The sequence below is a fragment of the Oncorhynchus mykiss genome, chromosome 18, assembly GCF_013265735.2.
Source record: "Oncorhynchus mykiss isolate Arlee chromosome 18, USDA_OmykA_1.1, whole genome shotgun sequence".
Lineage (NCBI taxonomy): Eukaryota > Metazoa > Chordata > Actinopteri > Salmoniformes > Salmonidae > Oncorhynchus > Oncorhynchus mykiss.
In genome coordinates this window covers 11,499,916-11,525,750 of record NC_048582.1, presented here as the reverse complement: position 1 = coordinate 11,525,750, position 25,835 = coordinate 11,499,916, and the positions used below count along the sequence as shown (strand labels likewise).

General features: G+C 43.9%; 1 protein-coding gene across 8 annotated transcripts in view; it reads left to right on the top strand.

The window, feature by feature from the left end:
- Positions 1-25,835, top strand: part of LOC110528752 (arf-GAP with GTPase, ANK repeat and PH domain-containing protein 1) — a 282,636-nt gene that overhangs the window by 220,357 nt on the left and 36,444 nt on the right. For all 8 annotated transcript variants that reach the window (XR_005037373.1, XM_036951836.1, XM_036951835.1 and 5 more), the window contains 3 exons: positions 3,482-3,636; positions 14,232-14,322; positions 15,384-15,606. Coding sequence is in view for 7 of the 8 variants with exons in the window: in XM_036951836.1 (XP_036807731.1) it covers positions 3,482-3,636; positions 14,232-14,322; positions 15,384-15,606 (469 nt within the window). In the remaining variant the exon portion in view is untranslated. The remainder of the gene's footprint in view (positions 1-3,481; positions 3,637-14,231; positions 14,323-15,383; positions 15,607-25,835) is intronic.

Genomic DNA, 25,835 nt, shown 5'->3' with positions numbered 1-25,835 from the left:
GAGGAAAAGTGGGGGTGGGAGTGTTCGAAAGGGGGGGGGGGGGGGGTTACACAGTTGCACAGCCTAATGCCCTTTCATTTTTATTTTGAAATTCATTAATCGACTTGAGAATGAGGAGGGGGAGGAGCGATGGGGGTTGGAACAGTATTAATTTATACCTCGGCTAGCTGGGCTCGGCTTTCTGCATTGTTGGTTTCCATAATTGTCAAACAACCACCCCCTCTCTCCCCCTCTGCAGAGAAAAGCAGGAACATTTAATTATGATGAGAACATTGTTCCTGACCCCACAGGGCTTGTCAGCGTTTGAGGGGCGCGGCCCAATCTAGGACGAGACGACATCACAGTCCCAGGAGCTCTCTTACACAAATAGGGAGAGACACATCAGATAGGCCTCTTTAGGGACAGTATTTGACCTCTGCAGAAGTACTTTAGGTCTTCAACTGTAGCTATGTCTCTAAGATGAAAATGAGCTTTAAGGTTGTAGGATGAGATGGAAGATGTTATTTCAGATGAATCATGTCATCTAAAGACAGTGAGACATCTTCAGTCTCTTTACACATGCAGGAAGTTAAAGGCTCTTCAGGTTTCTAACTTATTTAGCTACAGGGCCTATCCTCCCATCCTTAGACAGGCAGAGAGAGATGTAGGGAGACAAAGGCCTTTCATTGTGGGTCTGAACACTCTGAAGCCAGAAGGGAACTTCAGCTTCACTGGTCTCTGAGAGGAAGCCAATTAGCTAAATGAGTGAGTGAGGAAAAGGAGGAGAGGAGTAAATGGTTTGGCTCCTCTAGCCTGACTCGCTCTCTCTCTCTGGCCGTTCTCCCTTTTGTCGGCTGATTAAACTTGTAATCTTCTCCCAGGGAGGTGATCAGACCTCCACTCCCAGACAGAACACATCACAAAGCTGTCAGTGATTACTAGTCTATTCTAACTGGTTCACTAGTGCTGGAATGTATTATTGAAGTATATAGGTTTCATGCACTCCAGAGCCATAAGCTGTTAACGCAGCTACCACCAATGTAGCTAGCTTCTACTGATGACAAGTCAGTCACTACAAGACCGTGGTGCTGCTGCCCTCACCGGTTCCTCAGGTAGTCCTATTGAGAAGCACTCTGATTAGCACATGCTGGAGGGCTGATGGGGGGTGAGGAGGGGGCTGATTGGCTCCTCATTATGTAATTGGGCCCCCTGTCTCTTCTCATTGGAGTAAATTGTAAACGGAACCAGGTTGGTGTCTGATCTCCCTCATCAGAGGGTCTCTTGTTAGAACCAGCTGTGCCCTTCCCTCCCTTCCCACCCTGCCATGTTCCTCCACTTCACCTCTTCTTCAATCCCTCCTTTTGTTCTTAACAGCTTCCAAATGTGACCTCGCAAATGAGACACACACACAATGTCAGGGCTTTGACGTTAACTGTGAAAGAGCCTGCGTCACTCTCTAAAACAGAGTCCTCATTGGCCCCATTTAGCCTATGTTGGGTGAGGTTTGGGTAGCAGATCCATGTGTTCCCCTCTAGGGGGGGGGGGTTGTGATTGTAATGACTGGCCTTTATTCTGGACCACTGATAGCTAAGGGTCCTGGGGTGGCCACTGGGGGCCACGGGGCCTGTAATTGGGGGGATATCCTGGCCGCAGGGGGACGGATGTGTAGGGGTTCTAGAGGTCACTAGGATCTGTGGTAGAGCTGACAGACTGTTCTGCTCTGTTCCACTGAAAAAGGTTTTGATGAGATGGAACACAGCTACAGACAGAAGTGACTTTTGTAGCAGGTTAGGATAATTAACATAGCAGGTTAGGATAATTAACGTAGCAGGTTAGGAGAATTAACATAGCAGGTTAGGAGTATTAACATAGCAGGTTAGGAGAATTAACATAGCAGATTAGGAGAATTAACATAGCAGATTAGGAGAATTAACATAGCAGGTTAGGAGAACTAACATAGCAGGTTAGGACAATTAACGTAGCAGGTTAGGAGAACTAGCGTAGCAGGTTAGGAGAACTAGCGTAGCAGGTTAGGGGAACTAGTGTAGCAGGTTAGGGGAACTAGTGTAGCAGGTTAGGGGAACTAACGTAGCAGGTTAGGGGAACTAGCGTAGCAGGTTAGGGGAACTAGTGTAGCAGGTTAGGGGAACTAACGTAGCAGGTTAGGGGAACTAACGTAGCAGGTTAGGGGAACTAGCGTAGCAGGTTAGGGGAACTAACGTAGCAGGTTAGGGGAACTAGCGTAGCAGGTTAGGAGAACTAACGTAGCAGGTTAGGGGAACTAGCGTAGCAGGTTAGGGGAACTAACGTAGCAGGTTAGGGGAACTAACGTAGCAGGTTAGGGGAACTTACTGGCACAGTGGCATTGTCATGCTGGAGGGACATGTCAGAATGAGCCTGCAGGAAGGGTACCACATGAGGGAGGAGGATGTCTGCCCTGTAACGCACAGCGTTGAGATTGTCTGTAATGACAACAAACTCAGTCCGATGATGCTGTGACACACCGCCCCAGACCATGACGGACCCTCCACCTCCAAATCGATCCCGCTCCAGAGTACAGGCCTCGATGTAACGCTCATTCCTTCGACGATAAACGCAAATCCGACCATCACCCCGGTGAGACAAAACCTTGAAGAGCACTTTTTTCCAGTCCTGTCTGGTCCAGCGACGGTGGGTTTGTGCCCATAGGTGACGTTGTTGCCGGTTATGTCTGGTGAGGACCTGCCTTACAACAGGCCTACAAGCCCTTAGTCCAGCCTCTCTCAGCCTATTGAGGACAGTCTGAGCACCGATGGAGGGATTGTGCGTTCCTGGTGTAACTCGGGCAGTTGTTGTTGCTATCCTGTACCTGTCCCGCAGGTGTGATGTTCGGATGTACCGATCCTGTGCAGGTGTTGTTACACGTGATCTGCCGCTGTGAGGACGATCAGCTGTCCGTCCTGTCTCCCTGTAGCGCTGTCTTAGGCGTCTCACAGTACGGACATTGCAATTTATTGCCCTGGCCACATCTGCAGTCCTCATGCCTCCTTGCAGCATGCCGAAGACATGTTCATGCAGATGAGCAGGGACCCTAGGCATCTTTCTTTTGGTGTTTTTCAGAGTCAGTAGAAAGGCCTCTTTAGTGTCCTAAGTTTTCTTAACAGTGACCTTAATTGCCTACCGTCTGTAAGCTGTTAGTGTCTTAACGAACGTTCCACAGGTGCATGTTCATTAATTGTTTATGGTCCATTGAACAATAATGGGAAACAGTGTTTAAACCCTTTACAATGAAGATCAGTGAAGTTATTTGGATTTTTCCAAATTATCTTTGAAAGACAGGGTCCTGAGTTTGTGTGTGTGTGTGGCAGTGCATTAGGTGTGTGTGTGTGTGTGTGTGTGTGTGTGTGTGTGTGTGTAGCAGTGCATTAGGGGTGTATGTAGCAGTGCAATAGATGTGTGTATGCCACCAACCCTAAAAGTGACCCTCTCTTTCTCTCCCTCCCTATATCCCTCTGTCCTCCAGAACAAGAGGAGAACTTTGAGTTGACCATTGTGTCTTTGACGGGCCAGACGTGGCACTTTGAGGCCACCTCGTACGAGGAGAGAGACGCCTGGGTCCAGGCCATCGAGAGCCAAATCCTAGCCAGCCTGCAGTCCTGTGAGAGCAGCAAGGCCAAGGTACCGTACTACAATATTACAATACTGTTACACTACTATTACACTACGGTTACAATACTATTCTATTACACTACGGTTACAATACTGTACTATTACACTACGGTTACAATACTGTACTATTACACTACTATACTATTACACTACTATACTATTACACTACGGTTACAATACTGTACTATTACACTACTATACTATTACACTACGGTTACAATACTGTACTATTACACTACTATACTATTACACTACGGTTACAATACTGTACTATTACACTACTATACTATTACACTACGGTTACAATACTGTACTATTACACTACTATACTATTACACTACGGTTACAATACTGTACTATTATACTACTATACTATTACACTACGGTTACAATACTGTACTATTACACTACTATACTATTACACTACGGTTACAATACTGTACTATTACACTACTATACTATTACACTACGGTTACAATACTGTACTATTACACTACTATACTATTATACTACGGTTACAATACTGTACTATTACACTACGGTTACAATACTGTACTATTACACTACGGGTACAATACTGTACTATTACACTACGGTTACAATACTATACTATTGCACTACGGTTACAATACTGGACTATTACACTACGGTTACAATACTATACTATTACACTACGGTTACAATACTGTACTATTACACTACTATACTATTACACTACGGTTACAATACTGTACTATTACACTACGGTTACAATACTATACTATTACACTACGGTTACAATACTACAATATTACACTACGGTTACAATACTACAATATTACACTACGGTTACAATACTACAATAGTACACTATGGTTACAATACTGTACTATTACACTACGGTTACAATACTATACTATTACACTACGGTTACAATACTAGACTATTACACTACGGTTACAATACTATACTATTACACTACGGTTACAATACTATACTATTACACTACGGTTACAATACTGTACTATTACACTACTATACTATTACACTACGGTTACAATACTGTACTATTACACTACTATACTATTACACTACGGTTACAATACTACAATATTACACTACGGTTACAATACTAGACTATTACACTACGGTTACAATACTAGACTATTACACTACGGTTACAATACTACAATATTACACTACGGTTACAATACTGTACTATTACACTACGGTTACAATACTACAATATTACACTACGGTTACAATACTACAATATTACACTACGGTTACAATACTACAATAGTACACTACGGTTACAATACTAGACTATTACACTACGGTTACAATACTGTATTACACTACGGTTACAATACTGTACTATTACACTACTATACTATTACACTACGGTTACAATACTGTACTATTACACTACGGTTACAATACTGTACTATTACACTACTATACTATTACACTACGGTTACAATACTACAATATTACACTACGGTTACAATACTGTACTATTACAATACTATACTATTACACTACGTTACAATACTGTACTATTACACTACTATACTATTACACTACGGTTACAATACTGTACTATTACACTACTATACTATTACACTACGGTTACAATACTGTACTATTACACTACGGTTACAATACTGTACTATTACACTACTATACTATTACACTACTGTTACAATACTGTACTATTACACTACGGTTACAATACTGTACTATTACACTACTATACTATTACACTACTGTTACAATACTGTACTATTACACTACGGTTACAATACTGTACTATTACACTACTATACTATTACACTACTGTTACAATACTGTACTATTACACTACGGTTACAATACTATACTATTACACTACGGTTACAATACTATACTAGTACACTACGGTTGCAATACTACAATATTACACTACGGTTACAATACTATACTGTTACACTACGGCTACAATACTGTACTATTACACTACTGTTACAATACTGTACTATTACATTACGGTTGCAATACTACAATATTACACTACGGTTACACTACTATACTAGTACAGTACTATTACAATACTCTTAGATTACTGATACACTACTATACCACTATACCGCACTGTTACACTACTATACCACACTGTTACACTACTATACCACACTGTTACACTACTATACCACACTGTTACACTACTATACCACACTGTTACACTACTATACCACACTGTTACACTACTATACCACACTGTTACACTACTATACCACACTGTTACACTGCTATACCACTATACCACACTGTACAGTACTATACCACACTGTTACACGGCTATACCACACTGTTACACTGCTATACCACTATACCACACTGTACACTACTATACCACACGTTACACTACTATACTTCCCTTTTACACTACTATACCACACTGTTACACTACTATACCACCCTGTTACACTGCTATACCACACTGTTACACTACTATACCACGCTGTTACACTACTATACCACACTGTTACCGTACTATTCCACTATACCACCCTGTTACACTACTATACCACCCTGTTACACTACTATACCACCCTGTTACACTACTATACCACACTGTTACCGTACTATTCCACTACACCACTGCTGTTACACTACTATACCACGCTGTTACACTACTATACCACCTTGTTACACTACTATACCACCCTGTTACACCACTATACCACACTGTTACCGTACTATTCCACTATACCACACCGGTACACTACTATACCACTATACTACACTGTTACACTGCTATACCACACTGGTACACTACTATACCACACAGTTACACTACTATACCACACCGGTACACTACTATACCACTATACTACACTGTTACACTGCTATACCACACTGGTACACTACTATACCACACAGTTACACTACTATACCACACTGTTACACTACTATACCACTATACTACACTGTTACACTGCTATACCACACTGTCACACTGCTATACCACACTGTTACACTACCATACCACACTGTTACACTACTATACCACACTGTTACACTACTATACCACCATACCACACTGTACAGTACTATACCACACTGTTACACGGCTATACCACACTGTTACACTGCTATACCACACTGTTACACTGCTATACCACTATACCACACTGTTACACTACTATACCACACTGTTACACTACTATACCACACTGTTACACTACTATACCACACTGTTACACTACTATACCACTATACCGCCCTGGTACACTGCTATACCACGCTGTTACACTGCTATACCACGCTGTTACACTACTATACCACACTGTTACACTACTATACCACACTGTTACACTACTATACCACACTGTTACACTACTATACCACTATACCACACCGTTACACTACTATACCACACTGTTACACTACTATACCACACCGTTACACTACTATACCACACTGTTACACTACTATACCACACTGTTACACTACTATACCACACTGTTACACTACTATACCACACTGTTACACTACTATACCACACTGTTACACTGCTATACCACGCTGTTACACTACTATACCACACTGTTACACTACTATACCACACCGTTACACTACTATACCACACTGTTACACTACTATACCACACTGTTACACTACTATACCACACTGTTACACTACTATACCACACCGTTACACTACTATACCACACTGTTACACTGCTATACCACGCTGTTACACTACTATACCACACTGTTACACTGCTATACCACACTGTTACACTGCTATACCACGCTGTTACACTACTATACCACACTGTTACACTGCTATACCACGCTGTTACACTACTATACCACACTGTTACACTGCTATACCACGCTGTTACACTACTATACCACACTGTTACACTGCTATACCACACTGTTACACTACTATACCACGCTGTTACACTACTATACCACACTGTTACACTACTATACCACACCGTTACACTACTATACCACACTGTTACACTACTATACCACACTGTTACACTACTATACCACACCGTTACACTACTATACCACACCGTTACACTACTATACCACACTGTTACACTACTATACCACTATACCACACCGTTACACTACTATACCACACTGTTACACTACTATACCTCGCTGTTACACTACTATACCACACTGTTACACTACTATACCACACTGTTACACTACTATACCACACTGTTACACTACTATACCACACTGTTACACTACTATACCACACTGTTACACTACTATACCACACTGTTACACTGCTATACCACGCTGTTACACTACTATACCACACTGTTACACTACTATACCACACTGTTACACTACTATACCACACCGTTACACTACTATACCACACTGTTACACTACTATACCACACTGTTACACTACTATACCACACTGTTACACTACTATACCACACTGTTACACTACTATACCACACTGTTACACTACTATACCACACTGTTACACTACTATACCACACCGTTACACTACTATACCACACTGTTACACTACTATACCACACCGTTACACTACTATACCACACTGTTACACTACTATACCACACCGTTACACTACTATACCACACTGTTACACTACTATACCACACTGTTACACTACTATACCACACTGTTACACTACTATACCACACTGTTACACTACTATACCACACTGTTACACTACTATACCACACCGTTACACTACTATACCACACCGTTACACTACTATACCACACCGTTACACTACTATACCACACTGTTACACTACTATACCACGCTGTTACACTACTATACCTCGCTGTTACACTACTATACCACACTGTTACACTACTATACCACACTGTTACACTACTATACCACACTGTTACACTACTATACCACACTGCTATACCACACTGTTACTCTACTACACCACACTGTTACACTACTATACCACACTGTTACACTACTGTACCACACTGTTACACCACTATACCACACTGTTACACCACTACACCACACTGTTACACCACTACACCACACTGTTACACTACTATACCACACTGTTACACTACTATACCACTTTACCACACTGTTACACTACTATACCACACTGTTACACTACTATACCACACTGTTACACTACTATACCACACTTTTACACTACTATACCACAATGTTACACTACTATATCACTATACCACACGTTACACTACTATACCACTATACCACACTGTTATACCACACCGTTACACTACTATACCACACTGTTACACTACTATACCACACGTTACACTACTATATCACTATACCACACTGTTACACTACTATACCACATCGTTACACTACTATACCACACCGTTACACTACTATACCACACCGTTACACTACTATACCACACCGTTACACTACTATACCACTATACCACCCTGTTACACTGCTATACCACACTGTTACACTGCTATACCACACTGTTACACTACTATACCACACTGTTACACTACTATACCACACGTTACACTACTACATCACTATACCACACTGTTACACTACTATACCACACTGTTACACTACTATACCACACTGTTACACTACTATACCACACTGTTACACTACTATACCACACTGTTACACTACTATACCACACCGTTACACTACTATACCACACCGTTACACTACTATACCACACCGTTACACTACTATACCACACTGTTACACTGCTATATCACTATACCACACTGTTCCACTACTATACCACACTGTTACACTACTATACCACACGTTACACTACTATATCACTATACCACACTGTTACACTACTATACCACACCGTTACACTACTATACCACACTGTTACACTACTATACCACACCGTTACACTACTATACCACACCGTTACACTACTATACCACACTGTTACACTACTATACCACACTGTTACACTACTGTACCACACAGTTACACTACTATACCACACTGTTACACTACTATACCACTATACCACACTGTTACACTACTGTACCACACTGTTACACTACTGTACCACACTGTTACACTGCTATACCACACTGTTACACTGCTATACCACACTGTTACACTACTATACCACACCGTTACACTACTATACCACACTGTTACACTACTATACCACACTGTTACACTACTATACCACACTGTTACACTACTATACCACACTGTTACACTACTATACCACACTGTTACACTACTATACCACACCGTTACACTACTATACCACACTGTTACACTACTATACCACACCGTTACACTACTATACCACACTGTTACACTACTATACCACACTGTTACACTACTATACCACGCTGTTACACTACTATACCTCGCTGTTACACTACTATACCACACTGTTACACTACTATACCACACTGTTACACTACTATACCACACTGTTACACTACTATACCACACTGCTATACCACACTGTTACTCTACTACACCACACTGTTACACTACTATACCACACTGTTACACTACTGTACCACACTGTTACACCACTATACCACACTGTTACACCACTACACCACACTGTTACACCACTACACCACACTGTTACACTACTATACCACACTGTTACACTACTATACCACTTTACCACACTGTTACACTACTATACCACACTGTTACACTACTATACCACACTGTTACACTACTATACCACACTTTTACACTACTATACCACAATGTTACACTACTATATCACTATACCACACGTTACACTACTATACCACTATACCACACTGTTATACCACACCGTTACACTACTATACCACACTGTTACACTACTATACCACACGTTACACTACTATATCACTATACCACACTGTTACACTACTATACCACATCGTTACACTACTATACCACACCGTTACACTACTATACCACACCGTTACACTACTATACCACACCGTTACACTACTATACCACTATACCACCCTGTTACACTGCTATACCACACTGTTACACTGCTATACCACACTGTTACACTACTATACCACACTGTTACACTACTATACCACACGTTACACTACTACATCACTATACCACACTGTTACACTACTATACCACACTGTTACACTACTATACCACACTGTTACACTACTATACCACACTGTTACACTACTATACCACACTGTTACACTACTATACCACACCGTTACACTACTATACCACACCGTTACACTACTATACCACACCGTTACACTACTATACCACACTGTTACACTGCTATATCACTATACCACACTGTTCCACTACTATACCACACTGTTACACTACTATACCACACGTTACACTACTATATCACTATACCACACTGTTACACTACTATACCACACCGTTACACTACTATACCACACTGTTACACTACTATACCACACCGTTACACTACTATACCACACCGTTACACTACTATACCACACTGTTACACTACTATACCACACTGTTACACTACTGTACCACACAGTTACACTACTATACCACACTGTTACACTACTATACCACTATACCACACTGTTACACTACTGTACCACACTGTTACACTACTGTACCACACTGTTACACTGCTATACCACACTGTTACACTGCTATACCACACTGTTACACTACTGTACCACACAGTTACACTACTATACCACACTGTTACACTACTATACCACACTGTTACACTACTATACCACACTGTTACACTACTATACCACACTGTTACACTACTATACCACACTGTTACACTACTATACCACACTGTTACACTACTATACCACACTGTTACACTACTATACCACACTGTTACACTACTATACCACACTGTTACACTGCTATACCACACTGTTACACTGCTATACCACACTGTTACACTACTATACCACACTGTTACACTACTATACCACACTGTTACACTACTATACCACACTGTTACACTACTATACCACACTGTTACACTACTATACCACTATACCACACTGTTACACTACTATACCACACTGTTACACCGCTATACCACACTGTTACACTACTATACCACACTGTTACACTACTATACCACACTGTTACACTACTATACCACAATGTTACACTACTATACCACACTGTTACACTACTATACCACTATACCACACTGTTACACTACTATACCACACTGTTACACTACTATACCACTATACCACACTGTTACACTACTATACCACACCGTTACACTACTATACCACTATACTTGTGTTTTGGGAATATGTTGTGAAACTGTTAGATATTACGTGTTAGATCTTACTGCACTGTTGGAGCTAGAAGCACAAGCATTTCTCTACACTCACAATAACATCTGCTAAACACGTGTATGTGACCAATAAAATGTGATTTGACTATACATCCATGCAACTCAGTAGGTACTTAATAGGAACAGTTGGGAGTAGTGTTGTATACACACTCTCCTATATACCTATTCACACACACACTCTCCTATATACCTATTCACACACACACTCTCCTATATACCTATTCACACACACACTCTCCTATAGGCCTATTCACACACACACACGCACACACTCTCCTATATACCTATTCACACACACACTCTCCTATAGGCCTATTCACACACACACACGCACACACACTCCTATATACCTATTCACACACACACTCTCCTATATACCTATTCTCACACACACTCTCCTATAGGCCTATTCACACACACACTCTCCTATAGGCCTATTCACACACACACTCTCCTATAGGCCTATTCACACACACACACGCACACACACTCCTATATACCTATTCACACACACACTCTCCTATATACCTATTCTCACACACACACTCTCCTATATACCTGTTTTCACACACACACTCTCCTATATACCTATTCACACACACACACTCCTATATACCTATTCTCACACACACTCTCCTATATACCTATTCTCACACACACACTCTCCTAAATACCTATTCACACACACACTCTCCTATATACCTATTCACACACACTCTCATATAGGCCTATTCACACACACACACACACTCTCCTATGGGCCTATTCACACACACACACACACACACACACTCTCCTGTCGACCTATTCTCACACACACACACACACACACACACACACACACACTCTCTCTCTCCTATAGGCCTATTCACACACACACACACACTCTCCTATGGGCCTATTCTCACACACACACACACACACACACACTCTCCTGTCGACCTATTCTCACACACACACACACACACACACTCTCTCTCTCCTATAGGCCTATTCACACACACACACGCACCCTCCTATATGCCTATTCACACACACACCCTCCTATAGGCCTATTCACACACACACACACTCTCCTATAGACCTATTCACACACACACTCTCCTATGGACCTATTCTCACACACACACACTCTCCTATAGACCTATTCACACACACACTCTCCTATAGACCTATTCACACACACACTCTCCTATAGACCTATTCACACACACACACACACACACACACACACACTCTCCTATAGACCTATTCACACACACACTCTCCTATAGACCTATTCACACACACACTCTCCTATAGACCTATTCACACACACACACACACACACACACTCTCCTATAGACCTATTCACACACACACACTCTCCTATAGGCCTATTCTTACACACAGTCTCCTATAGACCTATTCACACACACACACACACACACACACACACACACACTCTCCTATAGGCCTATTCACACACACACTCTCCTATAGGCCTATTCACACACACACACACACTCTCCTATAGGCCTATTCACATACACACACTCTCCTATAGGCCTATTCACACACACACACTCTCCTATAGACCTATCCACACACACACTCTCCTATAGGCCTATTCACACACACACACTCTCCTATTGGCCTATTCACACACACACTCTCCTATAGGCCTATTCACACACACACACTCTCCTATTGGCCTATTCACACACACACTCTCCTATAGGCCTATTCACACACACACACTCTCCTATAGACCTATCCACACACACACTCTCCTATAGGCCTATTCACACACACACACACTCCTATTGGCCTATTCACACACACACTCTCCTATAGGCCTATTCTCACACACACACACACACTCCTATAGACCTATTCTCACACACACACACACACTCTCCTATAGGCCTATTCACACACACACACACTTGCTCAACCCCCAAACACGTTCAAATAATTACAAATGGCAATTACTGTAAGTGTAATATAGGCGTAGCGGTGCCATTTCCCTCCCACAGCGTAGTGGACCAGGCCAGCCTCATCTGAGCCAGCCAGCCCTCTGCTCTGTTGACGCCCCAGGCCTCGGAGGAACATTTGCACTGTAGAATACCTTCTGTTGTCTCCACTTCTGTTTGTTGTGTTATTTGTTCTCACACACACACACATTCTCTTGCTTATGTTTGGTGGAAACCAATCTAAATGAGTTGTGTGATGAACCTGGTGTGTGTGTCTAGGTTAGTGACTGTGTCTGCTGTTATAGCCATCCATAACAATGGCGGTTGGATTGTTTTCCTACAGTCACGTCTGACCAGCCAGTCTGAGGCCATGGCCTTACAGAATGTGAGGAGCCTAAGAGGGAACTCTCGCTGTGTGGACTGTGAGGCCCAGAGTGAGTTACAACTATCTATTTTACCTCTGATAGCTAACAACAGTGTACCTCCCGTCTGATCCTTCAGTAATACCTGTTCTGCCTGATCCTTCAGTAATACCTGTTCTGTCTCCTTCACCTCCCGTCTGATCCTTCAGTAATACCTGTTCTATCTCCTTCACCTCCCGTCTGATCCTTCAGTAATACCTGTTCTGTCTCCTTCACCTCCCGTCTGATCCTTCAGTAATACCTGTTCTGCCTGATCCTTCAGTAATACCTGTTCTGTCTCCTTCACCTCCCGTCTGATCCTTCAGTAATACCTGTTCTATCTCCTTCACCTCCCGTCTGATCCTTCAGTAATACCTGTTCTATCTCCTTCACCTCCCGTCTGATCCTTCAGTAATACCTGTTCTGTCTCCTTCACCTCCCGTCTGATCCTTCAGTAATACCTGTTCTGTCTCCTTCACCTCCCGTCTGATCCTTCAGTAATACCTGTTCTGTCTCTTTCACCTCCCGTCTGATCCTTCAGTAATACCTGTTCTATCTCCTTCACCTCCCGTCTGATCCTTCAGTAATACCTGTTCTGTCTCCTTCACCTCCCGTCTGATCCTTCAGTAATACCTGTTCTGTCTCCTTCACCTCCCGTCTGATCCTTCAGTAATACCTGTTCTGTCTCCTTCACCTCCCGTCTGATCCTTCAGTAATACCTGTTCTGTCTCCTTCACCTCCCGTCTGATCCTTCAGTAATACCTGTTCTGTCTCCTTCACCTCCCGTCTGATCCTTCAGTAATACCTGTTCTGTCTCCTTCACCTCCCGTCTGATCCTTCAGTAATACCTGTTCTGTCTCCTTCACCTCCCGTCTGATCCTTCAGTAATACCTGTTCTGTCTCCTTCACCTCCCGTCTGATCCTTCAGTAATATGGTATTGATTGATTGATTGATTTTATTATCCAGTTAAAATAAACAATAATACGTTTTATGATTGTATCCATTTTTCTATGACCTTTTGAATCATTTTGCAAATATGTCTTATGGATTCAAATGAAGTATCTAAAATGTGTGTCTTTTCTCTGTTTCCCAGACCCCGACTGGGCCAGTCTCAACCTGGGAGCATTGATCTGTATCGAGTGTTCAGGGATCCACAGGAACCTGGGGACCCACCTATCTCGTGTTCGGTCCCTGGACCTGGATGAGTGGCCCCTGGAGCTCCTCAAGGTCATGACCTCTATAGGCAACGAGCTGGCCAATGACGTGTGGGAGGGCAACGCACAGGGACGCCTCAAACCAGCACCCGACGCCACCAGGTAGGGGGAGCACTCCAGTCTCTTTGTCTCTGTCTGTTTCCTCTCCTCTCTGCTCACTCGCTCTCTGCTCTTTCTCTCTGCTCTTTCTCTCTGCTCTCTGTCTCTGCTCTCTCTCTCTGCTCGCTCGCTCTCTCTGCTCGCTCTCTGCTCTCTCTCTCTCTGCTCTCTCTCTCTCTGCTCGCTCTCTGCTCTCTCTCTCTCTGCTCTCTCTCTCTCTGCTCTCTCTCTCTGCTCACTCTCTCTGCTCGCTCTCTCTCTCTCTGCTCGCTCGCTCTCTCTCTCTCTGCTCGCTCTCTCTCTCTCTCTCTGCTCGCTCTCTCTCTCTCTCTCTGCTCGCTCTCTCTCTGCTCGCTCTCTCTCTCTCTGCTCGCTCTCTCTCTCTCTGCTCGCTCGCTCTCTCTCTACTCGCTCTCTCTCTCTGCTCGCTCGCTCTCTCTCTACTCGCTCTCTCTCTCTGCTCACTCTCTCTCTACTCTCGCTCTCTCTCTCTGCTCACTCTAGTAGGGATGGGAACTGGGGACAGTAGTAGTGATGGAAACTGGGGACAGTAGTAGGGATGGAAACTGGGGACAGTAGAAGTGATGGAAACTGGGGACAGTAGTAGTGATGGAAACTGGGGACAGCAGTAGTGACAGTGACAGGGACATTGTAATGATATTGGCAGCAGAGGTGGACAGTAGGTAAGAGTTATCCATTAGAGAGAGGGGGAAGTGAGTACGGAGTAATCAGTGACGTTTAACATGGTAACAGTGTTAATATCTGTGGCTTGTACTCTCACTGGCCCCAGCCCCTCTGCACTAACGTCTGCTGGGCGGTGTAATTATCAGCACACACACACACACACACACACACACAATTATTGTCAGCCAAGCCCATGCTCCACCACCAGCCATCATAACAAATTAGAGCTGACTGCTGGCTGCATAAATATCGACTTCCCATTTTCCTCCTGTTCTCATTACTCTCCACAAGCACCTTTTAATTACTGGCCCCTACACCAAACATCTCTGGCTATGGATCCACCAGTTTCCCTTTTACACACACCATGCATGCACCACACACACACACAGATGCATGCACGCACCACACACACACAGATGCATGCACCACACACACACACAGATGCATGCACGCACCACACACACACAGATGCATGCACCACACACACACACAGATGCATGCACGCACCACACACACACAGATGCATGCACGCACCACACACACACACGCTCATCTCCCCTTCCGTCAGTCGGCTAATGCATTTATTGTTATTCATGTACCTATTTATTTGTGTATTTGGGAGGCATGTATCCCCGCCGGGTGGAGCGACCAGGGGAACAGATTACAGAAGGGGTCAATATTATCTCAATTAACCCGGGACGCTCGGCTCGGCTTGGCAGAGCTCGCCAGACATTTGTCTCCCGTCGTCGCTGCCTATCGATAGGATAGTACTTCTTCGGCCATTCCTTAAGTGGCTGTTCAGTGTTCACTACGTCCCTCTACTGTACACTACTGCAGCTCACATGCAGCATGGTGCTCCTGCAGCCTCATGCTCCTCGTGTCCCATGGTCTGTGACGTGATGTGTACAGACCTGTCTCTGGGATGTTTATGAGATAAGTCACATTGCATGACCTGAGTCGATCATGTACTTGATATGTGTGTACTAATACTTGATGTATGCTGAATTAAACTGGTTATCCCTCAGATCTTCACTACGTGAACCACGACACAAAGACAGACATCTGAGTGTCTTGGATTAAAGTATCTACTGTTGGATTGTATGCATTTCATTTAGCTAGGTATAGAAGGTCAGTAGCTACTAGCTAGGTATAGTAGGTCAGTAGCTACTAGCTAGGTATAGAAGGTCAGTAGCTACTAGCTAGGTATAGAAGGCCAGTAGCTACTAGCTAGGTATAGAAGGCCAGTAGCTACTAGCTAGGTATAGAAGGTCAGTAGCTACTAGCTAGGTATAGAAGGCCAGTAGCTACTAGCTAGGTATAGAAGGCCAGTAGCTACTAGCTAGGTATAGAAGGTCAGTAGCTACTAGCTAGGTATAGAAGGTCAGTAGCTACTAGCTAGGTATAGAAGGTCAGTAGCTACTAGCTAGGTATAGAAGGCCAGTAGCTACTAGCTAGGTATAGAAGGTCAGTAGCTACTAGCTAGGTATAGAAGGCCAGTAGCTACTAGCTAGGTATAGAAGGTCAGTAGCTACTAGCTAGGTATAGAAGGTCAGTAGCTACTAGCTAGGTATAGAAGGCCAGTAGCTACTAGCTAGGTATAGAAGGTCAGTAGCTACTAGCTAGGTATAGAAGGCCAGTAGCTACTAGCTAGGTATAGAAGGTCAGTAGCTACTAGCTAGGTATAGAAGGTCAGTAGCTACTAGCTAGGTATAGAAGACCAGTAGCTACTAGCTAGGTATAGAAGGTCAGTAGCTACTAGCTAGGTATAGAAGGTCAGTAGCTACTAGCTAGGTATAGAAGGTCAGTAGCTACTAGCTAGGTATAGAAGGTCAGTAGCTACTAGCTAGGTATAGAAGGTCAGTAGCTACTAGCTAGGTATAGAAGGCCAGTAGCTACTAGCTAGGTATAGAAGGTCAGTAGCTACTAGCTAGGTATAGAAGGCCAGTAGCTACTAGCTAGGTATAGAAGGTCAGTAGCTACTAGCTAGGTATAGAAGGTCAGTAGCTACTAGCTAGGTATAGAAGGTCAGTAGCTACTAGCTAGGTATAGAAGGCCAGTAGCTACTAGCTAGGTATAGAAGGCCAGTAGCTACTAGCTAGGTATAGAAGGCCAGTAGCTACTAGCTAGGTATAGAAGGTCAGTAGCTACTAGCTAGGTATAGAAGGTCAGTAGCTACTAGCTAGGTATAGAAGGTCAGTAGCTACTAGCTAGGTATAGAAGGCCAGTAGCTACTAGCTAGGTATAGAAGGTCAGTAGCTACTAGCTAGGTATAGAAGGTCAGTAGCTACTAGCTAGGTATAGAAGGCCAGTAGCTACTAGCTAGGTATAGAAGGCCAGTAGCTACTAGCTAGGTATAGAAGGCCAGTAGCTACTAGCTAGGTATAGAAGGCCAGTAGCTACTAGCTAGGTATAGAAGGTCAGTAGCTACTAGCTAGGTATAGAAGGCCAGTAGCTACTAGCTAGGTATAGAAGGTCAGTAGCTACTAGCTAGGTATAGAAGGTCAGTAGCTACTAGCTAGGTATAGAAGGTCAGTAGCTACTAGCTAGGTATAGAAGGTCAGTAGCTACTAGCTAGGTATAGAAGGTCAGTAGCTACTAGCTAGGTATAGAAGGCCAGTAGCTACTAGCTAGGTATAGAAGGTCAGTAGCTACTAGCTAGGTATAGAAGGTCAGTAGCTACTAGCTAGGTATAGAAGGTCAGTAGCTACTAGCTAGGTATAGAAGGTCAGTAGCTACTAGCTAGGTATAGAAGGCCAGTAGCTACTAGCTAGGTATAGAAGGCCAGTAGCTACTAGCTAGGTATAGAAGGTCAGTAGCTACTAGCTAGGTATAGAAGGTCAGTAGCTACTAGCTAGGTATAGAAGGCCAGTAGCTACTAGCTAGGTATAGAAGGCCAGTAGCTACTAGCTAGGTATAGAAGGCCAGTAGCTACTAGCTAGGTATAGTAGGTCAGTAGCTACTAGCTAGGTATAGAAGGCCAGTAGCTACTAGCTAGGTATAGAAGGCCAGTAGCTACTAGCTAGGTATAGAAGGTCAGTAGCTACTAGCTAGGTGTAGAAGGTCAGTAGCTACTAGCTAGGTATAGAAGGTCAGTAGCTACTAGCTAGGTATAGAAGGCCAGTAGCTACTAGCTAGGTATAGAAGGTCAGTAGCTACTAGCTAGGTATAGAAGGCCAGTAGCTACTAGCTAGGTATAGAAGGTCAGTAGCTACTAGCTAGGTATAGAAGGCCAGTAGCTACTAGCTAGGTATAGAAGACCAGTAGCTACTAGCTAGGTATAGAAGGCCAGTAGCTACTAGCTAGGTATAGAAGGTCAGTAGCTACTAGCTAGGTATAGAAGGCCAGTAGCTACTAGCTAGGTATAGAAGGCCAGTAGCTACTAGCTAGGTATAGAAGGCCAGTAGCTACTAGCTAGGTATAGAAGGCCAGTAGCTACTAGCTAGGTATAGAAGGCCAGTAGCTACTAGCTAGGTATAGAAGGCCAGTAGCTACTAGCTAGGTATAGAAGGTCAGTAGCTACTAGCTAGGTATAGTAGGCCAGTAGCTACTAGCTAGGTATAGAAGGTCAGTAGCTACTAGCTAGGTATAGAAGGTCAGTAGCTACTAGCTAGGTATAGAAGGCCAGTAGCTACTAGCTAGGTATAGAAGGCCAGTAGCTACTAGCTAGGTATAGAAGGTCAGTAGCTACTAGCTAGGTATAGAAGGCCAGTAGCTACTAGCTAGGTAAAGACAGACATCTGAGTGTCTTGGAATAAAGTATCTACTGTTGGATTGTATGCATTTCATTTAGCTAGGTATAGAAGGTCAGTAGCTACTAGCTAGGTATAGAAGGTCAGTAGCTACTAGCTAGGTATAGAAGGCCAGTAGCTACTAGCTAGGTATAGAAGGCCAGTAGCTACTAGCTAGGTATAGTAGGTCAGTAGCTACTAGCTAGGTATAGAAGGCCAGTAGCTACTAGCTAGGTATAGAAGGTCAGTAGCTACTAGCTAGGTATAGAAGGCCAGTAGCTACTAGCTAGGTATAGAAGGCCAGTAGCTACTAGCTAGGTATAGAAGGTCAGTAGCTACTAGCTAGGTATAGAAGGCCAGTAGCTACTAGCTAGGTATAGAAGGTCAGTAGCTACTAGCTAGGTATAGAAGGTCAGTAGCTACTAGCTAGGTATAGAAGGTCAGTAGCTACTAGCTAGGTATAGAAGGCCAGTAGCTACTAGCTAGGTATAGAAGACCAGTAGCTACTAGCTAGGTATAGAAGGCCAGTAGCTACTAGCTAGGTATAGAAGGCCAGTAGCTACTAGCTAGGTATAGAAGGTCAGTAGCTACTAGCTAGGTATAGAAGGTCAGTAGCTACTAGCTAGGTATAGAAGGCCAGTAGCTACTAGCTAGGTATAGAAGGTCAGTAGCTACTAGCTAGGTATAGAAGGTCAGTAGCTACTAGCTAGGTATAGAAGGTCAGTAGCTACTAGCTAGGTATAGAAGGTCAGTAGCTACTAGCTAGGTATAGAAGGCCAGTAGCTACTAGCTAGGTATAGAAGGTCAGTAGCTACTAGCTAGGTATAGAAGGTCAGTAGCTACTAGCTAGGTATAGAAGGTCAGTAGCTACTAGCTAGGTATAGAAGGTCAGTAGCTACTAGCTAGGTATAGAAGGCCAGTAGCTACTAGCTAGGTATAGAAGGTCAGTAGCTACTAGCTAGGTATAGAAGGTCAGTAGCTACTAGCTAGGTATAGAAGGTCAGTAGCTACTAGCTAGGTATAGAAGGTCAGTAGCTACTAGCTAGGTATAGAAGGTCAGTAGCTACTAGCTAGGTATAGAAGGTCAGTAGCTACTAGCTAGGTATAGAAGGCCAGTAGCTACTAGCTAGGTATAGAAGGCCAGTAGCTACTAGCTAGGTATAGAAGGTCAGTAGCTACTAGCTAGGTATAGAAGGTCAGTAGCTACTAGCTAGGTATAGAAGGTCAGTAGCTACTAGCTAGGTATAGAAGGTCAGTAGCTACTAGCTAGGTATAGAAGGTCAGTAGCTACTAGCTAGGTATAGAAGGCCAGTAGCTACTAGCTAGGTATAGAAGGCCAGTAGCTACTAGCTAGGTATAGAAGGCCAGTAGCTACTAGCTAGGTATAGAAGGTCAGTAGCTACTAGCTAGGTATAGAAGGCCAGTAGCTACTAGCTAGGTATAGAAGACCAGTAGCTACTAGCTAGGTATAGAAGGCCAGTAGCTACTAGCTAGGTATAGAAGGCCAGTAGCTACTAGCTAGGTATAGAAGGTCAGTAGCTACTAGCTAGGTATAGAAGGTCAGTAGCTACTAGCTAGGTATAGAAGGCCAGTAGCTACTAGCTAGGTATAGAAGGTCAGTAGCTACTAGCTAGGTATAGAAGGCCAGTAGCTACTAGCTAGGTATAGAAGGCCAGTAGCTACTAGCTAGGTATAGAAGGTCAGTAGCTACTAGCTAGGTATAGTAGGCCAGTAGCTACTAGCTAGGTATAGAAGGTCAGTAGCTACTAGCTAGGTAAAGACAGACATCTGAGTGTCTTGGATTAAAGTATCTACTGTTGGATTGTATGCATTTCATTTAGCTAGGTATAGAAGGTCAGTAGCTACTAGCTAGGTATAGAAGGTCAGTAGCTACTAGCTAGGTATAGAAGGTCAGTAGCTACTAGCTAGGTATAGAAGGTCAGTAGCTACTAGCTAGGTATAGAAGGCCAGTAGCTACTAGCTAGGTATAGAAGGCCAGTAGCTACTAGCTAGGTATAGAAGGCCAGTAGCTACTAGCTAGGTATAGAAGGCCAGTAGCTACTAGCTAGGTATAGAAGGTCAGTAGCTACTAGCTAGGTATAGAAGGCCAGTAGCTACTAGCTAGGTATAGAAGGTCAGTAGCTACTAGCTAGGTATAGAAGGTCAGTAGCTACTAGCTAGGTATAGAAGGTCAGTAGCTACTAGCTAGGTATAGAAGGCCAGTAGCTACTAGCTAGGTATAGAAGGTCAGTAGCTACTAGCTAGGTATAGAAGGTCAGTAGCTACTAGCTAGGTATAGAAGGCCAGTAGCTACTAGCTAGGTATAGAAGGCCAGTAGCTACTAGCTAGGTATAGAAGGTCAGTAGCTACTAGCTAGGTATAGAAGGTCAGTAGCTACTAGCTAGGTATAGAAGGCCAGTAGCTACTAGCTAGGTATAGAAGGTCAGTAGCTACTAGCTAGGTATAGAAGGCCAGTAGCTACTAGCTAGGTATAGAAGGCCAGTAGCTACTAGCTAGGTATAGAAGGCCAGTAGCTACTAGCTAGGTATAGAAGGTCAGTAGCTACTAGCTAGGTATAGAAGGTCAGTAGCTACTAGCTAGGTATAGAAGGTCAGTAGCTACTAGCTAGGTATAGAAGGTCAGTAGCTACTAGCTAGGTATAGAAGGTCAGTAGCTACTAGCTAGGTATAGAAGGTCAGTAGCTACTAGCTAGGTATAGAAGGTCAGTAGCTACTAGCTAGGTATAGAAGGTCAGTAGCTACTAGCTAGGTATAGAAGGTCAGTAGCTACTAGCTAGGTATAGAAGGTCAGTAGCTACTAGCTAGGTATAGAAGGTCAGTAGCTACTAGCTAGGTATAGAAGGTCAGTAGCTACTAGCTAGGTATAGAAGGCCAGTAGCTACTAGCTAGGTATAGAAGGTCAGTAGCTACTAGCTAGGTATAGAAGGTCAGTAGCTACTAGCTAGGTATAGAAGGCCAGTAGCTACTAGCTAGGTATAGAAGGTCAGTAGCTACTAGCTAGGTATAGAAGGTCAGTAGCTACTAGCTAGGTATAGAAGGTCAGTAGCTACTAGCTAGGTATAGAAGGTCAGTAGCTACTAGCTAGGTATAGAAGGTCAGTAGCTACTAGCTAGGTATAGAAGGTCAGTAGCTACTAGCTAGGTATAGAAGGTCAGTAGCTACTAGCTAGGTATAGAAGAAGGTCAGTAGCTACTAGCTAGGTATAGAAGGTCAGTAGCTACTAGCTAGGTATAGAAGGCCAGTAGCTACTAGCTAGGTATAGAAGGCCAGTAGCTACTAGCTAGGTATAGAAGGCCAGTAGCTACTAGCTAGGTATAGAAGGTCAGTAGCTACTAGCTAGGTATAGAACGTCAGTAGCTACTAGCTAGGTATAGAAGGTCAGTAGCTACTAGCTAGGTATAGAAGGCCAGTAGCTACTAGCTAGGTATAGAAGGCCAGTAGCTACTAGCTAGGTATAGAAGGTCAGTAGCACTGTGTCCAGGCTTTGGCTGGTGGCTGAATCTGAATCCATCTGGATGGATGAAACAAGTCTCTCCCTGGCCCCGTGGTCTCTCCCTGGCCCCGTGGTCTCTCCCTGGCCCCGTGGTCTCTCCCTGGCCCCGTGGTCTCTCCCTGGCCTCGTGGTCTCTCCCTGGCCTCGTGGTCTCTCCCTGGCCTCGTGGTCTCTCCCTGGCCCCGTGGTCTCTCCCTGGCCCCGTGGTCTCTCCCTCTCCCTGGCCCCGTGGTCTCTCCCTGGCCTCGTGGTCTCTCTCTGGCCCCGTGGTCTCTCCCTGGCCCCGTGGTCTCTCCCTGGCCCCGTGGTCTCTCCACTGAGTAATAGATGCAGAAATGTAATTTAGCAAGTGACTGATTTAATGATCCAGGGGGTAATTAATGGACTGATTATCTTAATGTTAAATATGGCCAGCAGCAATTACACTGACCTCCCGCCTGTCATGGTCTGGTACCTCTCCCTTTCTCTCGCCTTCCAATTAGGTCCTGTTCTGTTTGGGGGAAGCAAGGGAGGGAGAGATGTGGGCATTAGTGTTAGGTCCTGTTTGAGGGATGGAGGAGGCATGGAGGGAGGAATGGAGAAGGAGAGAGAAAGGGAGAGGGAGAGAGAAAGGGAGAGGGAGAGAGAAAGGGAGGGAGGAATGGAGATGGAGAGAGAGAGGGAGAGAAAGGGATGGAGAGAGAGAGAGAGAGAGAGGGAGGGTTGGAGGGAGAAAGAGAGGGAGGGTTGGAGGGACAGCGAGAGGGGGAGGAATGGGGAGAAAGAGAGGGAGGGTTGGAGGGAGAGAGAAAGATGATTACAAAAAGATAATTACTTGACACATTGGAAAGAATTAACAAAAAAACAGAGCAAACTAGAATGCTATTTGGCCCTAAACAGAGAGTACACAGCGGCAGAATACCTGACCACTGTGACTGACCCAAAATTAAGGAAAGCTTTGACTATGTACAGACTCAGTGAGCATAGCCTTGCTATTGAGAAAGGCCGCCGTAGGCAGACATGGCTCTCAAGAGAAGACAGGCTATGTGCACACTGCCCACAAAATGAGGTGGAAACTGAGCTGCACTTCCTAACCTCCTGCCCAATGTATGACCATATTAGAGACACATATTTCCCTCAGATTACACAGATCCACAAAGAATTCGAAAACAAATCCAATTTTGATAAACTCCCATATCTACTGGGTGAAATTCCACAGTGTGCCATCACAGCAGCAAGATTTGTGACCTGTTGCCACGAGAAAAGGGCAACCAGTGAAGAACAAACACCATTGTAAATACAACCCATATTTATGCTTATTTATTTTATCTTGTGTCCTTTAACCATTTGTACATTGTTGAAACACTGTATATATATAATATGACATTTGGATTGTCTTTATTGTTTTAAACTTCTGTATGTGTAATGTTTACTGTTAATTTTTATTGTTTATTTCACTTTATATATTCACTTTATATATTATCTACCTCACTTGCTTTGGCAATGTTAACACATGTTTCCCATGCCAATAAAGCCCTTGAATTGAATTGAATTGAAAGAGATGGCGGTTTGGAGGGAGAAGCAGTGCATTGGCATGGGAGTATTAAACACATTTTTCCTCCTCTTCTCTCTGCTCTGTCCCATTTGGAGCGGAGGGAGGAACCATCTTTGGAGAGATCACACGTAGCTTAGCGCCGCTCGCTGTAGCCTCCATACAGATCTGATAAGAGATGTGACATGATAGGCCTCCCCTGCTGTCCTGCTCTCTCTTCAGACCAATGAGCTTTCCTCAGCCCTCCTCTGTCTCCAAGCTTCTCTCTCTCCTCTCTCTCTCTCTCTTCAGACCAATGAGCTTTACTCAGCCCTCCTCCCTCTCCAAGCTTCTCTCTCTTCAGACCAATGAGCTTTACTCAGCCCTCCTCCCTCTCCAAGCTTCTCTCTCTTCAGACCAATGAGCTTTACTCAGCCCTCCTCCCTCGCCAAGCTTCTCTCTCCTCTCTCTCTCTCTCCTCTCTCTCTCTCTCTCTCTTCAGACCAATGAGCTTTACTCAGCCCTCCTCCCTCTCCAAGCTTCTCTCTCTTCAGACCAATGAGCTTTACTCAGCCCTCCTCCCTCTCCAAGCTTCTCTCTCTCTCTCTCTCTCTCTCTTCAGACCAATGAGCTTTACTCAGCCCTCCTCTCTCTCCAAGCTTCTCTCTCTTCAGACCAATGAGCTTTACTCAGCCCTCCTCCCTCTCCAAGCTTCTCTCTCTTCAGACCAATGAGCTTTACTCAGCCCTCCTCCCTCTCCAAGCTTCTCTCTCTTCAGACCAATGAACTTTACTCAG